Source organism: Schistocerca piceifrons, chromosome 8, assembly GCF_021461385.2.
Source record: "Schistocerca piceifrons isolate TAMUIC-IGC-003096 chromosome 8, iqSchPice1.1, whole genome shotgun sequence".
NCBI lineage: Eukaryota > Metazoa > Arthropoda > Insecta > Orthoptera > Acrididae > Schistocerca > Schistocerca piceifrons.
In genome coordinates this window covers 80523667-80540907 of record NC_060145.1, presented here as the reverse complement: position 1 = coordinate 80540907, position 17241 = coordinate 80523667, and the positions used below count along the sequence as shown (strand labels likewise).

Below are 17241 nucleotides of genomic sequence, written 5' to 3'. Positions count from 1 at the left end.
CTTGTAGTGATTACTGACAAATTCTTCACAATATATAAAATCAAATGCAGAAAAATTCAGGGTGGAATAACAATAATATTGTGAAAAGGATAGACTACTACTCATCGTATAGAGACCATGTGTCACCGGCAGGCTCAACAAAAATATTGCTGTACATTTAAGCTTTTGGCCAAAAGGCTTTCTTCTAAAGTAGAAAAAACAAACAAGTTCATACAAGCACAATTGACACACAAGTGAACACTACCTCTGACCACTGAGGCCACACTGTGAGCAGCTGTGCTTGATAAGAGAAACAATCCATGGGTAGTAGGGGTAAAGAAGAGGGCAAGGTGTGGAGGGTGGTGGATAGCAGGTATATGGTGGAATCAGGGTAGGGTTGCTAGGTGCAGTTGGGGGGAGAGGGTTTAAAGGGGGGGGGGGCATGAAGGATCGTGAACAAGGAGAGAGATACAGGAAAGGAAAAAGACGAGTAGTTGTGTTGGTGGAATAGAAGGCTGTGTGTAGTGTTGGAGTGGGAGCAAGGTAGGGGACAGATGAGTGAAGGACAGGGACTAGCAAAGGTTGAGGCCAGGGGGTTACGGGAATGAAGTATTTATTGCAGGAAGAGTTCCCATCTGCATAATTCAGATTAGCTGGTGTTGGTAGGAAGGATCCAGAAGGCACATGCCATGAAGCAGTCACTGAAGTGAAGCATAATGTTCTGAGCAGCATGTTCCCGCACTTGGGTGCTCCAGCTGGTTCTTGGCCACAGTTTGTCAGTGGCCATTCGTGCGGACCGACAGCTTTTTGATTGTCATGCCCTCGTGGAAAGCAACATAGTGGTTGGAGATTAGTTTGTAGATCAAATGACTGCTTTCAGAGTTAGCTCTACCTTTGACGGGATAGGTGATACCTATGACTGGACTGGTGTGGGTTGTGATGGGAGCATGTATGGAACAGGTCTTGTATTCGGGATATGAGCTATGAGGCAAAGGGTTGGCAGCAGGGGCATAGATGGGATGTGTAGGTTCAGTGGGCGGTAGAACACCACTATGGGGGTTGGGGGTGGGGTGGGATGTGAAAGATAGTTGGTAGGATATTCCTCATTTCAGAGCATGACAGGAGATGATTCACTTGCTGCAGTCCTGGGTGGTACACTGAATCACAAGGGGAGTGCTCCTTTGTGGCCAGATGGGGAGAATGTGGGAGGTGGTAGGTGACTGCTGGAGAGACAGGGCACAGGATATCTGTTTCTGTACACAGTTGGGAGGGTAATTTCAGTTGCGAAGTCCTCAGTCAGACACTTGGTAGGGGGACTGCTTGTCACTAGAGATGTGATGGCCATGGGTGGCTAGGTTGTATGGAAGGGAGTTCTTGGTATCAAGTGGGTGGGAACTTTTGAAGTGGAGGTATTGCTGGTGGTTGGTAGGTTTCATATGGACGGAGGTACTGAATAGGATAGCGCTGGATGGTGCCAGGTGGCTGCTCAATTCTGTACCACAGATTTTTTTGTCGGTAATGCCCTCAAAGGTGAAGAAATTGTGGGTGAGGATGTAGTTGGTCATGGTGATCAGGAAGAAGGTTGAGGTTTGGATTCAGTCAGGCTTGGGGAAAGGTTGTGTTCAGTAGAGGCAAGGCCATGAGCATTAAGGATGTTAGTGTGGAGGGATGTGGCAGTGTGCTGTGTGGTAAAGTAACAGGAACTGTGGAGAGTGGTTGGAGGAAATGGTTGATGCCTTTGGTATAGGATAGGTTATGGATTATTGGCTGGAGGTGTTGGTCCACGAAAGCAGAGACTCTGTCAGTGGGGGTGCAGTAATTGACCACAATGGGGTGTCCTGGGTGGTGGGGTTTATGGGCTTTAGGAAGTATGTAGAAGGTAGGAGTGCAGAGGCCTAAGGATTGGGGACAAATCTAAAAGCTGTCATAGTCCTTCCGCCAGGTAATCTCTGTGGTTCAGAACCATTGTGGTGGAGATTTTGTCGGCTGGTAGGATTATAAGATCAGGATAAGTTTTCAGGTGGTGGATTGCAGTTCTTTCTGCAGGTGTAATGTTAGCTTCCATGTTGATGGACAGGGAATGATGGTGAGGTAAGGTATTAGGTTAAGAAATTCTGGAATGTTAACGGGGGGTTTGGTGGCAGTGAGGTCGATCATGGTTGGATGGAGGAGTGAGTCAGGCAGGGTTCAGCATGGGCTTTGGGTTCAGTCTGAGTACCAGAGTTGGTGGCGAAAACTTTCTACTGTAGGGACTGGGAGAAGGAGAGGAAGTCTCTAACAAGTTCGTTATAGAATTTGGGAGTGGGGCAAAAAGTAAGGCCATTGGAAATACTGACACACTTGCAGGACTAAGGCTTTTGGAGGAAAGATTCTTGATTGGGTTTTGGGTCTGTTTAGGTTCTAGTGTGATTGAGTTTCTGAGGGTGTGGTAAATGCAGTAAGTCCATGAGGCAGGGTTTGTCTGCTACAAGGGGATGTGGGGGAGATTTGGAGGCTGTTGTAGAGATGGTAGATAGCGGTAGTCAAAGACAGAAGGGGGAGGTGAAGAGATTGGAGAGTTTTGTAAGGTGGCAATGTGCATGCTGCTCTAGTTTGGGAGAGGGGCTGCAGGAATGGTTTTACAGGACTACTGTGGAGAGGGCTGTGGACTGGCAGCATTTGAAGAGACAGAAGTCATTGTGGAACGAGGGGTTGCAGCCAGAGATGGGTAATGTGATGATAAGCCATCTGGGTGGGGGGTGGGGGGATTCTATGAACTATGTAACACTGCAGGAACAGTATGTGGAACTAGTTTCTGTCTAGGGATAAGGAAATTTTTCTATATTTGTGCTGATGGAAGGAGCAAGGGTCCTTGGAGGAGGATAAAAGCATGTAAAAATACATGCATTACATAAAAATGTGTTCAAATATACTCATACAGATATGCAAAATATGTAAAAATATGTGGGGAAAATAATATAAAGGATGGATTGAAGAGTTGGGGAAAAAAGATGAAACTTGAGGAAGTAGGGCCAATAGTGAAAGGCAAAAACAAACATAAATCTACATTAAAACACAATGAGGTAAAAGAGAAAAATAAATGAAAGTATGCTGATCTGGGATGCAGGTAAGTGGGTGGATATGGGCAAAGAGGGGGGCAGCAGATGCGAATGGATTAGGTGAGGATAGTATTTACATGCTGGAATAAGAGAAGAGAATGGGAGGGAGTGGAGGGCTTGTAATTTGAGGTTCAACACATCTATGTGGCACAGGAAGGTACGGAAAAAACATGGGAAAATATCCAAGAATGTGGCCAAAAAGTGATCAGTTCAAGGCTTAGGATTAATTATATCAGTGGAAATAATGTGGGGCATGAGATGCTGCACCAACAGTCAGCATGGAAACGTAGCTGTGTGTCATGTGCTAATGTGGCGGGAACAGGATAGGGCTGCTAGGTGCAGTCGGGATATTTGGAAGGGGGGGGGGGGGTATATAATGTACTTGAGTCTGCCTCGGAGTTTGTCATCATAGGCAGCACACTAATACCCTTCATTGTCACTGGCCATCAGAGCCTTCAGTTCCTGCAATTGATGTAATTTTCATGACTGTCCTGATCTGTATGTCAGGGTAACTCATTATCACGTGAAGCTTCACTGTGTTGTATTTAATTTCAGTTTTCTTGTAAATTTATATTTTGAGATTGTTTGTCTTCTTGATCACCAGTTTCTTTTGAAGGTACTATTTTGCAGAAATATTGTTATCTGAATTGCTCTGCAAACAAGAACATACGGATTTTGCAGTATGCTTGATGCTTTAGGATACAGTGTGGTTCATTTTCTCATTTCTTGTACTTTTTAAATTTTGTTGTGTGATTCTCCATCTTGGTAATTCCTCACATGTTCATTTGAACACATTTTTTTTATTGTTTGCTTTATTCAATCTGCCCTGTAATCGTGACTCCAACCTCGATGAGAAATATTTGATGTTGAGGATTTGGGTTATTGTTCATAGAAAAAACAGTGATTGGTTCTCTTATGCTTCTGATCAAGATACCACTTGTTTGGTTTTTCAGATAATAACACTAGGAATATTTGTATAATTGTGAGGCAAGCAAAACAAAAGAAAAAAAGCTTTTGTGCATTGCTGATTGTTGAGAATTTAAGCAGTCATAATTTCTGTACAGCTGGGCCCAGCGACTTCAGGAGGAGACCAACAACGTGAAATTGGCGGTCATGTCGTGTTACGGCGATATGTTTGCCCTCAATGCCCCACTGCCTTTAGCCGCCTTTCGCAGCTTGCAAATCACCAGCAGCATGCTCACTTTGGAGACAGGCCTCATAAATGTCAGATCTGCAAGAAGAGCTTCTACAAACGATCTGATCTACGGAGTCATCTAAACATTCATCTTGGCATAAGCAAATCCATCTGTGAAATCTGTGGCAGAAAGTTCAACCATGTGTCTAATCTAATTAGACATTCACGGATACATACAGGTATAAATAACTGTACTCTATTTAGAAACTCAGTGTGTAAGATTACTACATTTTTAAAAGGGAACTTCTACTGACAAACCTACTCATTAGAACATTTATTAGTAACATTTCCTTAAATGTATGCGGAATATTTAAACTAACAATTTAATATTTAGCTGGAAAGGTCTGAGTGGCATACAAGTATGAGTAGTAGTAAAGATAACTATTGTTCACATTAAGAAACTGACATGTACAACTTACCACATACTTTCATTCTTTAATATCGTATGGGGTCATTTTTTGGGGATAACTCATCAAGCCAAGCTTAAGTTTTCTGAGTCCAAAAGCATGTAATACAAATTATTTGTGGTATGAACTCGAGAACATCATGCAGAGGCCTTGTCAGGGAACTAGGAGTATTACTACTGCTTTCCAATAGATTTACTCCTTAACGAAATATGTCATAAATAGTATAAAATCTCTTTCAAACGAACAGCTCAGTTCATGGAATCAGTACTAGGTACAGTCTTCACAAACATGTAAAATAATTTACCTTCATCCAGAAAGCTAGCTGGCCGCAGTGGCCGAGCAGTTCTAGGAGCTTCAGTCCGGAACTGCACGACTGCTACGGTCGCAGGTTCGAATCCTGCCTCGGGCATGGATGTGTGTGATGTCCTTAGGTTAGTTAGGTTTAAGTAGTTCTAAGTTCTAGGGACTGATGACCTCAGATGTTAAGTCCCATAGTGCTCAGAGCCATTTGAACCAGAAAGCTATCAAGCATTCAGATGCAAACATTTTCAATAACTTGCTAGCTGCAGTTAAAATCCCGTTGTGAATTTCTTATTGAAACTGACTGATATGTGTAGATTACTAATAGCATCAATTAATGTAGTAAGTAAAATCTTACTTCCATCCATCTTCAGTGCAGTAATGTGATCAATGTAAATAAATGTAATAAACGGATTTTCTTTTTAATGATGCATCACTACAGTAGCATAAAAAGTATCATATGCACACATATATGTTTTGTGACAAGTTTATTGTTACCTTTAAAATGGAAATATATCTTACTCCGCACCCATAGGAACCATTTCACTTGGGGTCTATTGGAAGGTACAATAGTTCATCTCTTTTTCTTTGTATATATGTATCCTAATAAGGATACAGGAAAAAAGTCTACTCACCACATGGCACTAAGGGTAAACACATAAAAGAAGTGGAAACATGAGAGCTTTTATGGCCAGTGGCTCCTTCAGGCAGAAGGGTGGAATGGGAAGAAAAAAGGATGAAGGAAAAGGACTGGTGAGGTTTAGGAAATGGGAATAGTTTTCCCTAATCTCTTTTCATTTCACTTCAGCTTTCTGCCAGAAGATGGAGCCACTGGCTCCAAAAGATTACATTCTCCTACCACAGCTTGGTAAGTTTTTTTTTTTAATCCGTTTTAGATTTTCAAACATTGACTATTTTCAGTGATATGTTTATATCAATGAAAATGTAGAACATATCACAAAACAAGAATACACAATACATATTTATGTATTGTGTATTCTTGTTTTGTGACATGTTCTACAACCTTGAGGATCTCCTGGCTATGGATCTGTGAAACAAAAGTACATGTAAATCTGTTGAAAAGATTGCTAAGGTTTGTCAAGCTGATGATGATTTAAAATTGAAACTAAAATTGTCATTAGTACAGAATTTGGTAGTTTGAAGGTGACTCTGATTTTCATTTAACTGGTGGAAATACGTCGATTAAATCTTTATTTATTTTGACATCTAGCGATGTTCTTTAAAAGCCATTATATACCATGTTGTAGAACAACATAGTGTGAAAGTTTAATTTTTCCCCTTCTATGATAGTTAGAGTGTAGAAAGATTCATGGTATGCCTCTGTCCAAGTTTCAATTTCTCCAATTTTAGTACTTCCTTCAGTACATAACTGTTTTGGTTGGACAGAATATGTTTATTGACTTTTATTGGAAAATATGTGCTTTGAGTTTAAACAGAGAGTCATTACATGATTCAAGTCTGATACAAAATTTACTGATATTAATGTACAACAGCTTCTTATTTGTGCTGTTTTTCCACTTTCTGTCTTGTGAGGATCATTCAATAAGTAATGCAACAACTTTTTTCACAAAGGAGGATGGTTTAATTCATGATTTAAATACACCATATTGTTCCCAATTCTTTGGCTAAAAACCCTGTTTTCCACTGTGATATCCGTTCTAAGATCTTATACCAACCTAATGTGAGAGCCTGTACACCCTCGTGGTATCACTCTATTGGTCTGCATGTCAGCAAAGTTCTTGCTATATCCATAACTTCCTCAGCATTGATGTAGTGCTTCATGTGGAGTCCTTCATTCCGTGGGGCGAAAAAAATGAAAGTCAGAGGATGCAAAATCTGGGCTGTAGGGCATGTGAGGAGGAACAAACCACTGAATTTTTGTAATTTCTTCTCAGGTGCATAGACTCGTGTGTGGCCTTGGATTATGGAAAGATCATGAACATGCTCTAATTGTTTCTTCAGTTTCCTAAGAGTTCCAAAATAGACTTCGGGGCTGGTTGTTTGCCCCTGAAGGAAGGACATTGGACAGAATAATCCCTTCAGGGTTCCAGAAGTAGAACTTACCAGCTGAGGGTACTGTTTCGAACTTTCTCTTTGAAAGAGATGTGTCTTTTGACTCCACGGATTGTCATTTAGTTTCAGGTGAAAAGTGGTGAGTCCTTATTTCACTTACTGTGACAATGTTTGACAAGAAATCATCACTATTGGCTTTGTAACGAACAAGCAGTTTGGCACAGACATTCCATTTTTAGTCCTTATGTTCTTCAGTTAAGAGTGGAGGAACTCATCGGGCACAAACCTTGGATATGCTAACTGGTGGACAAGTATGTCACCACTACCAACAGAGATGTAGAGTTGAGCATTGAGTTGCCAATTGTTACTGACGGAATGCATTGAATACATGTTGCAGCAGTGCAGGCATCACAACTACGTGCAGCTAGTCTGCATGTGGGAAATCAGATAAAGTTCCTTCTCCTTGTTCTGTTGGCAGTTGCTTCGCGCAGTGACTTACTGCCCAGCGGCCATAAACATTCTGTAAATGCCTGTAAATATTTGCCATAGTCTGGCTTTCTGCCAAAAGAAACTCAATAACTGCTTTTTGCTTGGAATTCATCTCCATTGCAGACACCATTTTGAACACTGGTTATAATACTGGTGTCTACTAGGAGTACTGGAAATTTTGAGATGATGTGGGAATGTTAAGGGTAATTACAATTTTTTGAATCAAAATTGGGTCTGAAAAAAGTGTTGCGTTGCTTATTTAAACACCCCTTGTAGTTTCTCTGGTCAGTGAAATAATGTTTGGATGGCTGTGGTGCAGCTGTGAGTAAGAACTATAAAGTGACAGTTTCACATCTTTTTTCATTTTGTAATGAAGATAATAAATGACTCCACAGGTTTGCTTACCAAAATCCTCAACTACTTGTGTCAAATCAGTCTAAAGAATGGTAACAATATGACAGAATACTTGTATTAATACAATTTGTGCCTAAATGGGTTACTGTACAGAAGTATATTTTGATAAAAATTTTAGTTTACATATTCTTAAATTCAATAAATATGCATATTTTATGTCTGTTACATTTTTCTTCTGCAGGCATAAAACCATATCCATGTTCCGTCTGTGGTCGAAGATTTAGCCAGTTAAATGGAATGCATCAGCATAAAACAATTCATCAGGAAAGCAGAGATATCAGCTGCAGCTTATGCCCGAAAACTTTTAAATCGTACAATGTTATGCGTCGACATGTGAGGTACTCCCATGAAGACAAACTCGTCAGCATGGGCAAAGATGCATATTCAGTAAGATATCATATTATAATATGCTTCATTTTTATTGGGACTGTGGCTGCTCAATAGTGTACTTTTAACCAAAATATTTGAAAATCATAGCAGAATGTATAATTCTTGATTTTTAACTTACTAAATTTCTTTATTAACTTGGAAGAATTGAGCAATTGTTCTCATACTTTATTCACGTTGCTCCAAACAACTTAAAGGAAAAAGGTAGCAAATAATTTAAAAATTAGTCTTGGCGAAACCTGTAGTTTGGAATACAGTTTTCTATTGAATCTTATCCTGGTAGTTGTGCTAAACATGCACTGCCCCATATTGTTTTTTCTTGCCCTTCATTCTTATTGAAGCATTAATGCACTTGTGGATGCTTTGTTGTACAGAAGTGACTAAAGAAGACAATCTCATTAAATTTTTGTTAAGCAGCTTGTAAAGGCAAGGCAGAAATATAAATACATACTAATTTGTACAACATGTCATAAGAGTATACAAATAAATACAAAGGGGTTGCAGTTTGTGGACTTAGTACCGTGAGACTGCATAGGAATAGATCCTGTATTATTAGGGACCAGAAAATCTGCATCTATTTTTGGCAAAATCTGCATCTATTTTTGACAATTTGCATCTGTTTTTTGCCAAATTTGTGTCTGTTTTTTGTTGATATATATACATATAAAAACAAAGATTCTGTAACTTACCAAATGAAAGTGTTGGTATGTTGATAGAGACAATAACACACACACACACACACACACACACACACACACACACACACACACACACTCACACTCTTCAAGCTTTCGCAACACATGGTTGCTTCATCAGGAAAGAGGGAAGGAGAGGGAAAGACGAAAGGATGTGGGTTTTAAGGGAGAGGGTTAGGAGTCATTCCAATCCCGGGAGCGGAAAGACTTACCTTAGGAGGAAAAAAGGACAGGTACACACTCGCGCGCACTCACACACACATCCATCCGCACGTACACAGACACAAGCAGACATTTGTAAAGGCAAAGAGTTTGGGCAGAGATGTCAGTCGAGGCGGAAGTACAGAGGCAAAGATGTTGTTGAATGACAGGTGAGGTATGAGTGGCGGCAACCGTTACCCACCAGGCATCAACCTCCGCTAATTTCAAGTGGCCGCCACTCATACCTCACCTGTCATTCAACAACATCTTTGCCGTGTGTGTGTGTGTGTGTGTGTGTGTGTGTGTGTGTGTGTGTGTGTGTGTGTGTCCTTTTTTCCCCCTAAGGTAAGTCTTTCCGCTCCTGGGATTGGAATGACTCCTTACCCTCTCCCTTAAAACCCACATCCTTTCGTCTTTCCCTCTCCTTCCCTCTTTCCTGATGAAACAACCGTTGGTTGCGAAAGCTTGAATTTTGTGTGTATGTTTGTGTTTGTTTGAGTGTCTATCAACATGCCAGCACTTTCGTCTACCAAACGAAAGCGTTGGCAAGTGGTTCTCCTTTCTCCAAATGTTTCTTTAATTTTCTGTAGGCAGTATCTATCTTACCCCTAGTGAGATAAGCCTCTACATCCTTACATTTGTCCTCTAGCCATCCCTGCTTAGCCATTTTGCACTTCCTGTCGATATCATTTTTGAGACGTATGTATTCCTTTTTGTCTGCTTCATTTACTGCATTTTTATATTTTCTCCTTTCATCAATTAAATTCAATATTTCTTCTGTTACCCACGGGTTTCTACTAGCCCTCGTCTTTTTACCTATTTGATCCTCTGCTGCCTTCACTATTTCATCCCTCAAAGCTACCCATTCTTCTTCTACTGTATTTCTTTCCCTCATTTCTGTCAATTGTTCCCTTATGCTCTCCCTGAAACTCTGTACAACCTCTGGTTCTTTCAGTTTATCCAGGTCCCATCTCCTTTAGGTAAGCTAAAGGTATACTTCTGTTTACTTCAAATTGACCAGCCAATGTCCCAACCATCATCTTCTACAAAGATGGACTTACAAAGATGAAAATATTTTATCTGAATGCTTTATAGATTCCTCATCTATCAACTTTAAAATATTGACTGAGAGTTCATCACTGCCTGGAACAGTTCCTTTTTTTGTCTTGTCTATAACGTGTTTGACATCTGAGGGGACTATTTCTGGGATTCTATTCACCTAGGATTACTGACAGTGCACATATAGACATATAAATATAACTTTTAAAGCTCAAAATAATGCATTACAAATGTTTGAGGATCACCATTAACATGTTAAGCATGCCATCAGTCCTGTGGGAATGACAGTGCTCTCTTTGTTTGGATGCTGTCCGTTCCCCAAACCAGACAGTGTACTTCTCATTTGGACGAAGTCAGTCTGTGGGGACTGACAGTGCAGGTTTCGTCTGAATGACATCATTGCATGGGAATGGCAGTTTCAAGGTTAATAAACAAGTTTTGTACTTTTAATGAAGTTTATCAAACCTTTCAATACAATATAGGGTTTATGTTTGCGCATAGTACAAAAGGTGAGCAATTTTCTAGCTGCATTGCACCTGAATGTTTTTGTGTTTGTCTTGTAACATGCAGGACCATATCTACACACTTTGTGACTTTCCTTCATTTTACAACTGATGTTTGCTTCTTTTTGTATTGTCACTACTAGAGTTCTTCAAGTGAATGGCATGTGAGTGCAGCTGCCAACTGTTTCTGAAATACTGTGTTTGACATTTTGTTGTGACATCTTGGGCTGTGTATAAGGCATTTATAATGGCAATGTTCAAAACAAGAGTGAATGTAAACTTTTGCTACTGTTCTACTGTATTTCTCAGTGGACTGCCACATGCACTCATTTGATCCAAAAGATCACTAGCAGTTTGTCCCTTGTTGTATTCAGTAACAGTTGTTGACCTTTGTTAACCATCAAGTGGTCGCCGACATGCTATGCCTTGTTGGAAAGTCCAGTGAAATCAGCTCTGCGCTCAATGTGGTGATAAAATTTTGAGTGTACTTGTTAATTGGACTTTGACTAAAGTATCCTGAAACTTAGTCTTTTTTTTTTAGCTTCTTTGTGATATGAAGTCAAGCCATGTGAATGTTAAAATCACTTTGGAGCAGGTTGGGGTGCCAGTGGTGAGCACATGTCAGTCATCTGACAAACTGTCATCACTTTGTCTCTAATGAAGGAACATCATGTCTTCTTCAGTTTCTGAGTTGCTACATTCAGTTTCAAGCTCAGGATCACTATAGCCATCCACTTTTGGAAGCACTGGCTGAATAATACAGGACAGAGGCTGAAAGCACACACTCAGTTGTTGAATGTCAAAAGCTGTATGCAGCAAAGATGATTTCTAGTGGCAATTATCTCAACCAAAACACAACAGCCAGGCTACAGATGTAAGACTGGAAGCTTTCTACCAGCCAAACACTCAACTATTGACACTGAAACGGATAAAACTGGGGCTCTTTTTTTTCTTTCCTCCTCCTCCTCTTTCTTCTTCTTCTTCTTCAAAGTTCTGACAGCAAGGATTCAAGTGTCACAGGATGTGAAGCAGGCAGTCAAATAATGTTTTGCTCAGCGCTGTGTTCCACCATTGAGTGGTCAAATGTGCTCTTGGCCACACTTTGGTGGTGGTCATTCATTCTGGTGGGCAGCTGGTTGGTGATCACACTCACATAAAGTGCTGTGCAGAAATTGCACCAAAAATGGTACTGTGCTATACTGTATGTGACATGGCTGTTTTCACTGGTGACCCTTTCTCTGGGGTAGGATAAGCCTATGATGGGAGTTGAATAGGATGTGCCGAGTGAGTGAAAAAGGGGAGTGGGGGGGGGGGGGGGGGTCTTGCACCTGAATTTTGCATAGGGATACGACCCATGTTGATAGTTGAAAATTGACCGAAAGACATGGTTCAGTTACTCCATTCTGGGATGATATTGCCTAATGGGGAGTTTGGGGGGGGGGGGGGCTACTACCCCTTCGTAGCTGGCTCTTGGGGGTATTTGGAGGATTAGAGGTGTGTGTGTGTGTGTGTGTGTGTGTGTGTGTGTGTGTGTGTCTGTGTGTGTCTGTGTGTGTGGGCGCGTGCGCATGCAACAGCAACAGTAACAACAACCACCTTATAGAAAGTTGAGTAATGAGGAGGAGGAGATTAGCTGATCGGGTGAGGAGAAAAAAGCACTGGAAAAGCTAGGTAAATTAGAAGTAATTACAGAACAGGTAAGAATCTAAGAAACAAAGATCCAAGTGAAGTCAGCGAACAGGTTATACTAAATAAAAATGGAAAGATGGGGGTATGAGTAGAATTAACAGGTGTAGGATAAGTATGTTGAAGAATTGTTTGGAACACAAGAGCATACATGACTAACGAGACATTATGGATTGGGTGTCTTCCATTTTCTCTGTACTTATAGGATTTCAAGGTTAGTGGCAAGAGATTAATTTATTAAAGCAGTTTGAAGCACTGTTTAGAAACACTCGAAAGCGTATTCGATATGACAGTTGCTTCCCATGTCAAATCCATAAATATCTTCATATTGATTTCTAACCCACAAGAAGTCTGCTGTCCAGTTGGATATGTGATTGGATGTTCTCTAATTGTGTATGGTATTGAGTTCTTGATGTAGAACTGCATAGAAAATTTTATGTTTTACATAATAAAATGGCTGTTAAATAACTAATCACAAATCTAACCGTAAAATCATTGAAAAGATGAGGACTGAGCTGATTGAGGTAGCTTATTACAAAGTTTTAGGCACTTCACTTTGTGGGTTGCAGGCCTGTGTCAGTTTGTGTGATATGGGAATTGCAGTGATTTTTTAATTATGTTTGTGCTTTATTCTGAATTTGTTTTTGTCATGTTGCTGATACTATGTAGAACAGTGGTGGTCCCTCACAACTTTTGCTATTTGTGTCTGCTCCATGCATTTAAATACTTAGCTTCCAACTATAGTATACCTCTTTCTCAGTGCTCTTATGAAATATGTATAAAGTTTGAGAGCGTGAGTAACTGCTAGCTGCTTTTGCAATTGAATGAACACGTCCCAGTATCAGCAGGTGGTTGCATCTGAAAGAAAAATTGTGCAACATTGCAGTGGAGAATCCGTTTTGTGAAAGATCTCCTTTTGACTGTGAAATTATTATTATTATTATTATTATTATTATTATTATTATTATTATTATTGCAGTTCGCTATTGCAATTCGACTTTGTGGCCATTACCTAATGGAAATAAAATTATGCTTTAGCACATGTCAAAACCTAAACATTGCCTATAATATTATGAAAAGGGTAGATTGCTACTCACCATGTAGAAGAGATGTTGAGTCGTAGACAGGCACAATAAAAAGTCTGCTGTACATTTAAGTTGTTGGCCAAAAGGTCTTCTTCTAAAGTAGAAAACACAAATACATATTCATGCAAGCAACTGAGACAGTGGTCGTGTGTATGAGAGTTGTGCTTCCATAAATGTGCGTGTATTGTCTACTTTAGGAGAAGGTATTTCGCTCGAAAGTTTGTGTGTTTTGCAGTCTTTTTGTTGTGCCTGTCTGCAACTCAGCATCTCCTCTGTGTGGTCAGCAGCAATCTATTCTTTTCATAATATTGTCATTATTCCATTCAGAATTTTCCATTGCTTGATTTTGCCTAAAAATTGTCTGACATATTTGTGTGTCAGCATTCAGAGATATATACAGGGTGTCCCATTTATCTTGACCACCCTAAATGACTGTCCAGATGCAAATTAAAGAATGTTTCAAGAAAATGTTCTTTAGCTGTCAGAGGACATCAATCAGCATGATTACCTTTGTTGTAGCTTTGTTTTTTACAAAGATATGAACAGCGGTATGACTTTTTTAAATGGCACCCTATATTTTTTATTCGTTAATTCATTTCCTCTCCTAATGATCTATTCAAAAATCTATCACGTTATTAATTACGTAAGACAACATTGACTTTGAGTCCAGGATTACAAACTTGTCCACTTGCTAGAGTTGTCAGAAAACAAATGAAAACCAAGTAAAAAAGTAAAAACATAACACAAAATTGACTTTGACTCTCCTGTACCATTACCCGGGAGTAGAACATCAACCAATCCATCTGGCAGGATACCTCCAATTCAGAACACGACGTGCATGCAAGGCATTATGTGCTGGACATCCATCGTGTTGATACCACATAAGCCATCTGGTTCTTAGCGGCACTTCGTCCAGAAGAGGAGGAAGAATTTGTCTAAGGAAGTTGTAATACGCTGTGCCATTTAGACCACCATTGATGAAATAAGGGTCAATGATTGTAGTGCCAAGCATCCCACACCAGACGTTAACTCTACATTGACGCTGATGTTCCACCTGTATAAGCCATCGTGGGTTGTCGCTGGACCAATAATGCATGTTCCTTGTATTTACCTGTCCTTTGTTTGAGAAGGAACATTCATCAGTAAATAGAACACTGGAGAAGTAGTTCGGGTTGGCGAGGATTTGCTGCTGTGCCCACTGACAGAACTGTACACGATTCAGGAAGTAATTCCCCTGCAATTCTTGCTGTAGGTGTACATGGTAAGGGTGGAACCGGTGACGTGTAAGAATACGATGTATACTGGTTTCAGGAATGCCAATCTCATGGTCAAATACTCGTGTGCTCACATGTGGATTCATAGGAACAGAAGTGAGAACAGCAACTGCAGCAGCTTCATCTGTGCGAGTGCCACAACCATTGCGTTGTCGTGGTTTGAAACTTCCTGTTTCCCAAAGCCTCACAACAAGACGAGAAGACATCCGTCGGGAAAGTGGGTTCTTGTCAGGATATCGCTCGCTCTCTGTACAGTTCCGCTGCCTGCATAGCATTTTGCCTACCTTCAACAACAACAATAAAAGAAACATTATGTCGATGCAGTTTGTAGGAAGGACAGCCTTTACTGCATGCCTACTCTACACAACTGTATTTAAAAGGACTAAACTACTGTACTAATGAACACGTACATAAGAAAACAGTATTGCTGTTACTGTTCTGCTAACTTACATTCCCCATAGATGTGTAGCATTTCTACCTCCTCTTCGTTGGAGTACATTCTGCTCACACAACTCTTCAACTGACGATGGTTGACGGAATGACAGGTGTCCATTCTACTTATGTTTACATTTGTCCTCTGTCAACGTCATCACGTGGATGTGTTCCAATGCTCTGAGTACCTGCACTAAGCGCTGGGAGCATCAACGTCATTGTTGTGTTATGTAATTAATAACGGTGTGTTTCAGTGAATGTTACACTGTGATACATTTTTGAATAGGTCTTATGAAAGGAAACGAATTACCAAATCAAAAATACAGTGTGCAATTTAAAAAAATCATACTGCTGTTCGTATCTTTGTTAAAAACAAAGCTACAACGGAGGTAATCATGCTGATTGATGTCCCCCCTGATGGCTAAAGAACATTTGCTTGAAACATTTTGTAATTTGTGTCTGGACAAACAGTTATTTAGGGTGGTCAAGATAAATGGGACACACTGTATATACACATATGTGCACACATATATGTCAGGCTTGTCTTAGGTTTTGACATGTGCTAAAGTGCAATTACTGAAATTGCTATAGCGAATTGAACAAATAAATAATTTTACAGTTAGAAAGCGACCATGATGTCATGACTGTGAACCATAGCTACGAGAAGTTTTATGTTTTGTTTTTGTTAGAGGTATGTGACAGCTGAATTGAATCTTCCTCTGTTTTTCATTATCTTTGTGTAAAAAAATGTTTCTTTGAAATCTTTTCTGGCAATTATGTAAGAGTACTACTATGTATATAAAATATATAATCTGAATTCCGTTTTTTATTTATAGGCTCTGAAGTTGAAGGATGGCACTCATGTCAGAAGTTTTTACTGCAAATTGTGTGGAGCTAGCTTTAAATACGCAGCTCTTCTCAAGCACCATGAAAGTATCCATGTGAAGGAGAAAGACTTTCATTGTAAATTTTGTAAGAAAGTAAGTATTATGAATCCATTTCTGTAACTGTTTGTGGCATTACAGTTTGCAAAATACTCTTACCTTTTATACAGTACAAACAACCAAATTTACTGTACTTACCAGCTGCTGAAAAACATAAATAGAATTGTAAGAGCATTGTGTATCTTTTGTCTTTACTTTTTGGAAACAACGTAGCGTGTACCAAATATGTAGTGGGATTGAAAATAACCATTCTAGAAGTTTGCACCGTGATTTCAAAATTCATTCAGTAGTAAATACCAGCCTTTATTCTGATTTGATTCACCATACCATGCAGTAAATTTAAGGACTGCTAGGAAGTTCTGGTAGAATGTAAATATTTCGTGAATAATAGAGACAAGTCACTGAAAAGCAGAAGTATAGAGTTGTCTGATAAATCTCCTCTGGTCAACTTTCGCGAAACTCGCAATTTCCTAAACCACCAGTCCATTTTCTCCATCCATCTTCCTTTCTGTTCAGCCGTTCTACCAGAACAAAAGCTAGCAACCCATAACACCTTTTATTTGTGTGTTCTCGTTCCTTTGCTTTGTAAGTACATTTTTTTATCCATCCAATTACTTAAATTTTGTTCTCTGTAATATGTGGCTTATGAAAATATGCAGTCTGAAACTTGTCAACCAATAAATAATTAGCAGCTTAGGTGTAAATAATTAAAAATGTCTTTTCTTCGTATCACTGACCTTTCCTTTCTGGTATTTCACTGCCCCTTCACAAGCAATTTATTATTCAAGGTCCTTCCATTTGCTTACAATAATTAGCAATGTTGAATATGTGTTCAAAGTGACAGCACAAATTCATTTTTGGACCGTTTTTTGATTTCATTGTACTTCCATATCATTTCCAATTTATTTGTCACTGAAAATGCTTTTTCCACATTTTGCACACCCATTGCTTGAAACTTTAAACTCTGTAGTGTATGGGAATAAAAACATTGATCCCTGATAACACATTTTGTCACAACAGGGCAAGTGATAGGAAACTTGAGGTGACTTGGCTTGCGTG

General features: G+C 39.7%; 1 protein-coding gene across 4 annotated transcripts in view; it reads left to right on the top strand.

Annotated features, from left to right (window-relative positions):
• LOC124711331 (zinc finger protein 271-like) overlaps positions 1-17241 on the top strand; it is a 152440-nt gene that overhangs the window by 57766 nt on the left and 77433 nt on the right. For all 4 annotated transcript variants that reach the window (XM_047241358.1, XM_047241357.1, XM_047241355.1 and 1 more), the window contains exons 6-8: positions 4142-4451; positions 8098-8303; positions 16075-16218. In XM_047241358.1, coding sequence (XP_047097314.1) covers positions 4142-4451; positions 8098-8303; positions 16075-16218 — 660 coding nt within the window. The remainder of the gene's footprint in view (positions 1-4141; positions 4452-8097; positions 8304-16074; positions 16219-17241) is intronic.